The 12,409-nt window shown below is 43.9% G+C and overlaps 1 protein-coding gene across 1 annotated transcript in view; it reads left to right on the top strand.

The window, feature by feature from the left end:
• The first annotated feature begins 9,926 nt into the window (after positions 1 to 9,926).
• SLC1A1 (solute carrier family 1 member 1) overlaps positions 9,927 to 12,409 on the top strand; it is a 281,630-nt gene continuing 279,147 nt past the window's right edge. Inside the window, exon 1 of the mRNA XM_069228358.1 lies at positions 9,927 to 10,346. Within this exon, the coding sequence (XP_069084459.1) occupies positions 10,238 to 10,346 (109 nt within the window). The 5' untranslated portion in view covers positions 9,927 to 10,237. The remainder of the gene's footprint in view (positions 10,347 to 12,409) is intronic.

The raw sequence follows: 12,409 nt of genomic DNA, 5'->3' as shown, positions 1-12,409 counted from the left end.
CCACCTTTGTGCCACCTACGGGATTATGAGCCCACCTACCGCCATGGTTTTCGTGGTGTTCATAATGCTAGGAAAACCATGGCGGTAGGCCCTGTTAGTGACAGGGAATTTCCTTCCCTATCACTGATAGTTGGCCCCCAACTCCCTACCTTTTCAAAGATCCCTCCACCTCACCAAGCACCCCCGTACATCCACACTCCCTTCACACACACACGCAGACACACACTCATTCACACATACATGAACGCATGCATACATCCAATCACACACACATCCGCACACACTTCAAAACATACACGCAGACACGCATCACGATTACTATACATACATGCACTCACACTTCCATACATTCACGCACACAGTCAACATTCAACACACACCCGCATACATTCACACACCCCCACACATACACACAAACCCCCAGCCCCTCCCCTGTCAGAGACCGGACTTACCTGGATCCAGAGGGTCTTCCGGCAGGAGACGGGATGGGGTGCTGATACCACCAGCAGCGCCCACCAGCAGAACACCGCCAGGCCGTATTATTTCTCATAATACGGCTGGCAGCGGTCTACTAGTGTGGCGCTGCTGGTGGTAGCAGCGCCACCTTACCGCCATCCGCCTGTATGGCCACAGCTGGATTTCTGCCCTTCTTGTGGCGGAAATCCAGCTGTTGTCATATTATGGTGGACGGCAGGTAGCCGCAGAGATGGTCTTTTGGCAGCCATCACTGCAGCGGTAGGCGTTTTTTACCGCCAATGTTATAATAAGGGCCTATGTGTTACTCACTGTCCCTTGAACAATACTGGACCTCCTGTCCTTAAATCTCTTCTACAGGTTTATCACCCTCAAGGTCTGTTTACTCCTCGCTTTAAATTAACTAGAAAGTATATCAGTTCCTTTCGTTGTCTTGGGCCTAACCTTTGGAACAAGTTTCCGACGGTGCAACCCTAATCTTTTGACCTTCTGGAAACACCAAAAACCTGGTAGTTCTAGATGTGGTGGTCAATACTATCTTTTCTCAGCTTTAAGTTCCGCTGATAAGCCCTCTCTAGGGCATCAATGCACCATATAAATCCCTGTACATAAAATAACATATTTATGATATATTTGGCACTGAGTGTTGTGTACCTTTTGCTCAGCGATCAGGTGTTAGCACATCTTGGATTGAAGTGAACACATCAAACCCCTACAGAAAGAGTTTTTATTACGCAACTGGAGGCACAATAAGAAAAGAAAAGCCTATATTTGAGATGCACTCCTGTGTTAACAAAAGTGGTCCACTACCTTCATCATCTACGTACGGAAAGGTGTAAGGAGGTTAGGAGTTTCCATTGACACATTCCTGAAAAAATGATTACTTCAGTGTGTGCCCATTCCTTTTTTCTTTTGTCACTCCCCTTCATGCTCCATGGCGGACATGGCCCTTTGAAGTTTCATATAGCACAAACTCGATCAGAGGTATTGGAGCGCTTTGTGTCACTATCAGTTACATTACATTGTTCACACTGTTACCGAATTGGAGTCATTTTCACAATTTTACTTTTGTCTCTCCCCTTCACGCTTCATGGCAACCATGGCAGTCCGAAGCGTGAACTCCATCTAGGGTACTGAAGAGCTTTGCATAAGCACCAGTTAACTCACATTGTTACCGAATCAAAGTAGGGTTTCCGTAAATGACTCTGTATTAGTACTCATTTTGGTTTAAACTGGCCAATACTGTTATGTTTGTGATTTTTGTTGGTACAGGGAGATTAAGTAACTTGGCCAGATTTGCAGGATGTTGCGCTGACGCCAAGACTCAAACCTGGATCCTCAGGTCTGAAGTTGACAGCTCTGTCCGTTATGCTCTGTTTGCATTGTATAGCTTTAGCAGATTTTGAATTTTGACTGTTTTCACTTATCTGTTACACTTTTTGTTTCTTAGTGCGTTTCCTATGGCCATGTTGAAATTTTGTGAAAATATTTTAAAGCTAAATTACTGCCTATAATAGCAATACTAACAATAATAGATGTGTAACCATACTTTGTAAATATATTTGACTTTTGGGGCCCCGTAATCCAAAATGTCTTCCAGTTTTAAATAGTACTTAATCCACGTTTTGAGGACAAATCCATGCCTTTGATTAACAGACAAATTACATTTCCTGAAAAGTGGACGTGAGATATAATTGTTTTTGTTAGGAAGGCGGTGGGCAGTAAGTAACGTGCAAGAATGATTCTTAGACAGATCTTTGTATTTTGTCAGTCTAGAAAGACGAAAAACTGAGCCGGTGAATAGCTAGGTTATGCACTTCACCTCCATGTTTCTTGCAAGTCTCTGTAGAAGGTGAATTACCTACTGAGCTGTTACTGGATTTGAATATATTTATAAGATTTGAGGTGTTAGAAAGGCATTAAGAGACCTACTTGTGAATATTTTCATATTTTATATTTTATGCTTACCCAAGGATTGAGAAATGTGCCTTGGGAGGCCTTCCTTGTGTGAGCCTCAGTTTTAGGTACTTCTTCTCATTGGTGAGGTTGGTTGTTACACTTGGAAGATTTTAGGCTGGCACATAGTCAGTTCATTCAAAAAGGAAGCGCAGCCAGTTATATTGCAACCTGCCATTTTGTCTTATATTTTTTAATTAAAACGCACCATTTTTGCCTTGATTTTCAAGTTATAGTTGGTGAGAGAACAGTAATGGACCAAGTCTGAGGTACAGGTGCCAGTTTATTTCACAATGTTGGAGGATGTTGTCATTTACATCTGTTGTATTATTTTTCAGGTATGACCTAAAGAGAATAAAAATTTGCTAAAGCAGAATCACTTTTTAATATGCTTTATATGCCTGATCTTTCAAAACCAGCACCAAATACATACGCAAGCTGGGGGTTATGGGGTGCTAGGCACTGTTCTGGCTGGGATGCATCATTCTGATTGGTGCCAACAAGTAGTGCATGAAACTCTTGTGTGAATGTGTATTTTGGGCTGTTTGGGCTATTGAACTTTAAACTAGGCTATTCCAGACTCACATGTCATTTTCCAAGTGATCAGAGGAATCAGAACATTACATAGTCCTGTAGGCTTTCTAACATTTTGGTATCTCTGAAAAGATGAAGTGAATGATCTAAAGTCAGTGGAATGTGATTAACACTACTTCAGGCTTATTGAAGCACCAGCATAAAATCTGAAAATTCCCTTGAAGGCCACTTGGTCTCTGTCCATGTCTAACAAATGTATGTATTTATTGACAGATTATTTATGGAACCCTCATATCCATTTTACATTTCTAGTAGACATGATGACTTGTGGTACCTCAGTCTAGAGATGTACAAGGTGTAATAGCACAGAATACCTTTTGCCTGGTATTCTGGCTTTGAAATTTGCTGTATGCCACTGGGACAGAGCGTGGTTGTAGGTGCTTTAATATATGTAGACCCTGTATCTGTTTCACAGTATATTGGACAGCAGCTGCCGAGCTTCAGTGTAGCAAATTACTTTTTTTTATGTAGACATGTCTTTGCTTTCATTCCCACAATTGCCACTACTTAGAATGATGCCACTTTGTGATTGTCTAATATTTCCATCTTGCCATGGCTCCTGAGGTACAACTTTTAACCTCATGTCTATTAGCCACCAAATTGTTTAAACTCTACACTAGTTTCCTATTTACCAAGAGTCGCCAAACAGACACGGCTTTGGTTTGTTGGATGCCAGTTACTAGGGTTGCTTACTGGTTGAACTTAGTTCATATTGAGATCCGTGTGCAAAATAAAAACCTTTGTTGATCACTTGTACCCCAGCTGAATCATCCTTTCACTTTTCACAATTCTATAAAATTAAACCTGTTGACTCATTTAATCCTGTCTTATCTGCATGTACAAATAATTTAGTAGGCAGCGTGTGTACTGCAGTTCTAATCACCTACTACGTTAGAAAGTGTGGTAGTCCAATGGTTTATGTGCTAACAGCAGCTCTATGTGAGTCCTAGGCTCAGTGGGTCTGTGCCACAGTGGGTAAACTCAGTATTTACAAGACTCTGTGATTAATTTCCATATTTCCATTTCCATCCAATCTAGGTGATCTCTGGGTCCCCACACTAGTTTAATGAGCAACTCAAAATAATAACCTCCCCCACCATTCAATGTCTTTTAAGCTCTCAAGGCTGGAACTTTTGTACAGCTGGGAGTAGTTTTAGTTTTGAATGCCTTGTTTGTATTCATATTCCAGCAGGCCTGCTAGCCCTGAACATACAGGGAGTGCAGAATTATTAGGCAAGTTGTATTTTTGAGGATTAATTTTATTATTGAACAACAACCATGTTATCAATGAACCCAAAAAACTCAGTAATATCAAAGCTGAATATTTTTGGAAGTAGTTTTTAGTTTGTTTTTAGTTTTAGCTATGTTAGGGGGATATCTGTGTGTGCAGGTGACTATTACTGTGCATAATTATTAGGCAACTTAACAAAAAACAAATATATACCCATTTCAATTATTTATTATTACCAGTGAAACCAATATAACATCTCAACATTCACAAATATACATTTCTGACATTCAAAAACAAAACAAAAACAAATCAGTGACCAATATAGCCACCTTTCTTTGCAAGGACACTCAAAAGCCTGCCATCCATGGATTCTGTCAGTGTTTTGATCTGTTCACCATCAACATTGCGTGCAGCAGCAACCACAGCCTCCCAGACACTGTTCAGAGAGGTGTACTGTTTTCCCTCCTTGTAAATCTCACATTTGATGATGGACCACAGGTTCTCAATGGGGTTCAGATCAGGTGAACAAGGAGGCCATGTCATTAGATTTCCTTCTTTTATACCCTTTCTTGCCAGCCACGCTGTGGAGTACTTGGTCGCGTGTGATGGAGCATTGTCCTGCATGAAAATCATGTTTTTCTTGAAGGATGCAGACTTCTTCCTGTACCACTGCTTGAAGAAGGTGTCTTCCAGGAACTGGCAGTAGGACCGGGAGTTGAGCTTGACTCCATCCTCAACCCGAAAAGGCCCCACAAGCTCATCTTTGATGATACCAGCCCAAACCAGTACTCCACCTCCACCTTGCTGTCGTCTGAGTCGGACTGGAGCTCTCTGCCCTTTACCAATCCAGCCACGGGCCCATCCATCTGGCCCATCAAGACTCACTCTCATTTCATCAGTCCATAAAACCTAAGAAAAATCAGTCTTGAGATATTTCTTGGCCCAGTCTTGACGTTTCAGCTTGTGTGTCTTGTTCAGTGGTGGTCGTCTTTCAGCCTTTCTTACCTTGGCCATGTCTCTGAGTATTGCACACCTTGTGCTTTTGGGCACTCCAGTGATGTTGCAGCTCTGAAATATGGCCAAACTGGTGGCAAGTGGCATCGTGGCAGCTGCACGCTTGACTTTTCTCAGTTCATGGGCAGTTATTTTGCGCCTTGGTTTTTCCACACGCTTCTTGCGACCCTGTTGACTATTTTGAATGAAACGCTTGATTGTTCGATGATCATGCTTCAGAAGCTTTGCAATTTTAAGAGTGCTGCATCCCTCTGCAAGATATCTCACTATTTTTGACTTTTCTGAGCCTGTCAAGTCCTTCTTTTGACCCATTTTGCCAAAGGAAAGGAAGTTGCCTAATAATTATGCACACCTGATATAGGGTGTTGATGTCATTAGACCACACCCCTTCTCATTACAGAGATGCACGTCACCTAATATGCTTAATTGGTAGTAGGCTTTCGAGCCTATACAGCTTGGAGTAAGACAACATGCATAAAGAGGATGATGTGGTCAAAATACTCATTTGCCTAATAATTCTGCACTCCCTGTATGTAATGCACTACACCCTCTGGGGGGCTAAATATATGGTTACACTGCATTACTTTCTGCCTTTCTAGTTTCATGTGGTTATGCCTTCTAGGGGCTGACTGTATGGTTACATGACCATGTTTCTTCCAAATGCTATTTTTGTTGTGGTACCCTCTGGGGGCTGTTTTCAGCATTACAGTCTAATGCCAAAAGTTAATTTCTGATAAAGGTTTTTATTGGGGTTACATGATGGTTGTATATGTTTTAATATTCTCTCCTTTCAGGCCAACATCCTTATTACACTATTACTGTGTGAATACTCTTGATATGCTTGGGTGACCCTTGTAGTTTATTTATCTCATTACTCCTTCACATCTGTCTTGTATCTTTTGGGGGGGGATTGTGTTGATCAGCCAGCAAATCTGGGGTGGTGAAAGTGGTATTCTATTGTAATTAGCATGGCAGATTTAAAGTAGCATGCTAAATGGCAACATTTTCATTTTTTGTTGATGAAGAAGGTAAATGGAAGTGTTTTAGTTATCTGCAGGGTCACTGGGATTATTTGGCAGGAAAGGACCAAATTATGAGGCAGGGTTGACCAATTTATATGCCAAAAAAAGTCCCATTAGGCATTTACAATGCAAATAGCTCTAACTCTCGAAAATGCGAGACCTAGTGCGTTACAAAAGTTTGTTTTGTCTTCTTACCAGGTCCATAAAACTATGGCACCAACACAGTGCAATGACCCACCCACCTCCTCTGACACGCAAGTCAAAGATCAATTAAGTACACCAGCATTAATGACAAAAGGGGATCCGAGATATTGTCACAAGAAATCAGGTTAAAGCCATTTTACAACCTGCAGCAAGAGTGGCATTGAATGCCTGAAGGCAGAAAGCAAAGTTGCATGACAACTAATGGCTGTCTGCTGCAAAAGGTGGCTGTGAGCATCTTAAAGATGGTCTGACATTGGGTAATTATGGGCATGAAATTACCACAAATCAAAATTCATAAATTTCCTATAAAGTAAAAAACTGTGACCAACTATCGCTGAACATTTTCCGCCGTCCCTAAAGTACGTCTCTCCTTCACGTGATGAAACTTTGGTGCTTGCATGTGCCAACTTGAACAGGAAGTTACCTCCAGCCCTAAAAAGTCCCCAGTAAAAGTGAGACATTCTGACTGTTGCTAGAGACCTGCCAGCTGGCCGTTAAAGCTCTATTTTAAGGAAGGCCCCACAGGTGCTCCCAAGCCATGGTGATGCCAAACCTTAAAGATGCCCTCCCTTGTTGCAAACATTGTTTTCTCAAATCACCTCCTGCGTACATGACGTTGGCAATCACGAAAAAAGCACTCCAGTTTAAGAAGTTTACCTGAAGGAAGGGATTTTCTTTGTACAATGTGGGTTAAATCCATGTGAAGTCACGAAACAAATAAATAGCGGAGTATGTGGCTCGTGCAATATTCGCACAGAACGAAATTGAGTGAGTTGTGTTATTCAAGCTGTGCTGACCTGGTCTTCTTCTTGCCACCAGCAGGCCTTTATCGAGACTGGAAAACACACGAAAGAGCTAAATTGCTCCCTCTTGCAAAATCCTAGCTCCTGCCCCCTCGGGGGTGAAACGTATCTCTCTGCCCGATTTTAATTGCACTGGACCAAAAATCTGTAGCCACCCATCTCTTGTCTTTGCCCACCTGTTAGTGTTGCACTCATTTGCGTACCTTTGTGCTTCCTGTAGGAAAATACGGCACGTTTAGAGGATTATTATCAGAAAAGGGGGAAATTTGTTAAAATGTGTTTAAAGAAGACTAGACGAAAAATAGACCGACCTCCTTCATAAAGGCAAACTGTCTTAGGAGGGACAGGGTGAAAGAGGAAAAGGGGGAACTTAATTCCATAGGTCTCTAGTAGGAAAAAAAAACATTCCTAAAGAGAAAATATGGCAATTAAGATTAAATGTTACCTACGCTGTCATCTTGGAGACATGTATTTATTGCCACAGCACTCGCAACGTCTGTATCATTTTTTGTGAAAGAAACATACACACAACCGACTTAAGTGGTGTTCTGTTATTGGGACGATCTGGTTTTTCCCCCCACAATGAGATGTGGAGTCAGGGAACGTCAAAACTATAATAAGTCATATTAAATATAAACCCGCAGGAGGAGGTGATCTGGAAGACCTATAAAACTGGTCATTTTTTGCTCTCTCCTGCCCTTGCCAAACCCCACCACACCCCACACACACCACCATTGCCCCTGTAAGTCTCTTTCCTGTTAATGGTCTGGCTTCTTGTTGTGCAATAGTGTCAGGTGCAGGGACAAGAGTACAGCATAGAGTTAAGCAGCGGTAGTCTGAGGCCTGGTGAGGGAGTATGCAGGAGGAATCTAGCAGCTGTGGTGAGTGACAGTTTGGGCCAAAGGATGGAATATGCAGCAGTGAGTCTAGTAATAGTGGGAGAGTGAGAGGGCTAGCATTGGAGTACTCAGCAGAAAGAGCTGAGCTTATAGGGCAAGCTTGTGCGGGGAGATCTCTAGGGGTTTGCAGGGCAGAGTCTAGCAGGGACAAAAGGGCCCCCCTTATAGGTTTGTCCACACTTTGTAAAAATACACATGTATTCCACAGCACAACCCTTCCAAGTGCTTGCACACAGATACAACACGCATAAATACACAAACTCCTGCAAAAGTTATATCTCTAACATAGATACTGCACGCTTTACAAGGGGCAGTAAAGGTAATTTGATAAGATACGTACAAGCTTCACAGCTCTTTGTGAGTAAACACATGTCTGCAGACAGGACAACTGCCTTCCCTATGTTTTTGCATCAGTGAACCAACAAACCATTTTTATGCCACCTTTCCCCGCTGGTTTTCATGTGTCACTCACTACCTGTGGATTCGCTCTCCTCCTTTTGTATTGAGGGTCCTATTCTCTGACTTTAAGAGGGGGGTCCCGCTAGACCTCTTCACTGAAATACATTGCACGGATGGGAATGTTCAGGACACAGTGGTGAGCTTTCAGCAAGAATGAGTGTTTCCCAGCTGTGACCCACCTCTTCAATCATTGCATTCGTTTTAATGTAAAATACTGTTTTTTTACCTTCCAGATAAGCGTCAGTGGACTCATTTTCTAGTGAAAATTACATATCTATTCTCCCTCTTGACTCAAGCATCCACTGATAGAGCTCCTACGCAGGTACTAGAAGGGGCAAAGGCTCACAGCCAGTCAGATGTGGGGTCTCTGGCGTGGGACTGCCTGTGGTAGGGCTACCGGCTACCTTGATTAACACAATATCCAGACTTTCTACATCTTTTTATACACCGAAAACATACATACAAAAAAGCTGCTAGTGCTCCCATTTCTCTTTCTAACAGTTATGCAGAATCAAGCTATTCACATTCTCAACTTCAGGAGGGAATTGGAATAATAATGCCAATAAGAGCAGCTTTCTGTGCAAACAAAAGCATTTTGCTCCACCCGGAGATTGTTTCTCCGATGTTCTACTAAATGTAGTCACATTGCGCCCTTGATCACCTGTCCTGGTGCAATACTTAGATTTCCAGAGGAAACCTACCTTTCATAATCAGATTAGTTAATGGCCAACCAGTAAAACGTAATGGCTTTTCACCCAGATTCATTGGGTTCTTTAACCTTTATCCATTCCTGTTTTGACACATAATCCTTTTTTTATCACGTCCTGAATGTTTGCCCTGAATTTTGACTCTGTCCTGATTTTCTGGAGCTATTGTCTAGAATTTGGCTCTGTACGCGGTTGTCACGGTAATTGATTCCCGTTGCTAATGTTGTCAAACGGTAACTTCATATTTCGGAAATAAATACCGGCGTTATAAATATGGGCCAATTTAGCCAAAATTCTCCGTCAAAACAGATTTTTTGGGGCGCTACCTGGAAACATGAAATTTGCTTTGCCCAACAACAGTTGAACATTCTTTCTTACTGTGCGCATTTGTTGGTGCAAATTGACATTGTAACCGGATCAGCTGCACCAGGACTCGTTAAAAGGTGGTCGCAGCCAGCTCAAAGAGAGGTGGTGCCCGTGGCTGGGACTGTGGCCCCGCCCCTTCGGCCCCTCCCCCTGGGCGGTGACGAGAGCAGCAGGTGTCTGTGAGACAGGAGGGGCGAGGAGGAGGTGAGGAGGAGCCCTGCTGCTGGAGCTGCTAGCTCGAGAATTCACAGGCGGCGTTGAGGCATCCCCGGCTGCACAGGGCTGAGCGGAGCGCAGGGAGACAGGCAGCGCACGGCCGGCATCCCTAGACCCTGCCCCCCCCACCCCCGTGCACGCAGACCAACAGGCACGCAATCTCCACTGCACGCATACACGCTTACCCATCCTGTGCCGCACGCACCCCACCCACACTCATCCATAACCAGGTCCTCCCATACAGAGCATCGCGTGTATTTCCTTAGACCCCACCATACCTAGAGCAGCAGAAATGGGGGGCAAGAAACCACACAGAGGAAACGGCGGAGGTGGCTGCGACTGCAAGCGCATCCTGAAGAACAACTGGCTGCTCATCTCCACCGTAGTAGCAGTGGTGCTTGGTAAGTGCTGTCCCCTCCCCTGTCCCTCCCCCCACAAATCCCACCGTCACCATCATGGGCTGTGTAGGGAGGGGTCTCCGAGGTGTGTGATTCTTGGCCACAGCACAGATACGGTCCAGGCCCGACGTCGGTAGCATCACTACCATCGCCGGCTTCCGCAGGTCTCATTTTGGGCCACCCTGCCTCCCAAAACATTGAAACGACAAGGCAGACCCCCTTTCTCAGAGATAAATGCAGGCAGGCACCATTTATATGCTAATTCCGGCATATGATGCGCTGCTACGCCACCAGGAGCGTAGCGTGGATGCCATGGGCCCGGGTGCAAGCGAGGGAAATAGCCTACTTGTCTGCTATTGGGCTAGTGAAATACATCAATGATCAGGGTTCAGGTCTCTTCCACGCCCCCCAAGGCTCTGGGCTCCACTGCACCTGCTGCACCAATTGCACGGTCTCTAACCCAAAACTGCATATGTATACCCCGAGCTCCTATCCTTCTCTAACCTAGACTACTGCGCGTCTTATGTCTGTGAATGTTTCTAGCCTTTGTGTATCTCTCTCCTGTGATGGGTTTCTTTAGCTCCTGGCAGCCACCACTTATCGTTAGTAGCTCCTGTCTCTGCTGTCCGGATATAGCTTCTTTGCTTCTAGTCTCTTAGCGCTTGCCTGCCACTTGAGCATCTTTGCTCCCATGTTTAGCCTCGGACTGCTTCATCTGTTCGCCTTTGCTCTGTCTCAGGTGCCCAAATATAACCCAGATACCCCCTAGCCCGTGTCTCTAGCCCTTACTATCTCTAGCCTCCGACTGTCTCCTCTGTAGGTCTCCTTAGAAACCAGTAGTCGTGGGATGATGACGATGCTTTTTTAGGTTGTAGCTGGCAGTAGCCCTGTTGCCCTGTGTTGGTTATCGCATTCCTGGCACAGTTAACAGCTATTATGTTGGTTGACAATATGAGTAAACATCACATAAAGCCCAGGCCAGGGGTTGGGCCTGGTGAATGAGCCAGGTATGTGGTCAGCATGGGGATAGGATCCGGCGAGTTAAAAGTGAGGCCAGGCCGTCTACATATCCCAAACCAGGAGGTGCAGCATGCCCCCCCCCCCCACACCCCGCCCCCCACACACACATATCCCATCCGTGTGAACCGAATAGCACTTTGCTCTCTCTATGCGCCTTTGCCACTCTGTTTCGCACAACGGGTCCCTGGTGTGGCAGCAACTCACGTCTATAAAATCACACGTAAACTAAATTCAGCCATCATCGTTTGGTGTGCCCTTTGTCTGACGCAGCGATTACCACGGAAGCCTCCAGGAATCATTGGCGGGGTGCCCTCCCCTTTTATAAAATCAGTGTTTGTTTAAAAACACTTCACAGCGTTACAACGTAGGTTTTCAGCACCACCGACAGCATTTCTGCTCCACGTGTCCTGGTTGGAATGTGGGGCGCGTGCTTCTCGCATTTTGTGGGCCTCTCACCGAGATTGCATAATATCATTTTATATCGCACCGTTTAGTTTGGTTCGGGTGTCATAAACAAAGTTGTTTACACAGATTGTAAAATGTCTGGTCTCACTTTCACGGGGAAAATTCGTATTATCTAAAAGACAATCACGTTTTGTTGTGTTTCTTTGTCATGATGCTTTGATTACGTTAACCATTATGGAGTTTAGAGACTAATTTACTAGCGAAAAGGAAATCAAACCAAGGAAACTATTGAGAGATATTTAGAGATATGCTATTATTCCCTTGAATTATTTGAAATTTATATGTACGGCAGCTTGCATTGAACAGTATAGACTGTGAATCTCTAAACTTTGCAGTTTGTCTCAATGCAGATCAGAGTGCTTCATAGTCTGCCAGGGTCTGACGCTCAGTATAAATGTTGCAGTACAATACAACTCATGGCTTTAAGATCTTTTCTTAACAGCGCCAATTCTCTATGAAAGTACCAACAGACAGAAATCCATTTGAACTTGCAAATATATCCATCATTTCTCAAATGTTTTTTACTTCTGATTTTATTTTATATAAGTCACATTTAACATTTTATAGGTGATTACCTCTTT

This window comes from Pleurodeles waltl, chromosome 1_1 (genome assembly GCF_031143425.1).
Source record: "Pleurodeles waltl isolate 20211129_DDA chromosome 1_1, aPleWal1.hap1.20221129, whole genome shotgun sequence".
Lineage (NCBI taxonomy): Eukaryota > Metazoa > Chordata > Amphibia > Caudata > Salamandridae > Pleurodeles > Pleurodeles waltl.
This window is presented reverse-complemented; position numbering and strand designations above follow the sequence as displayed.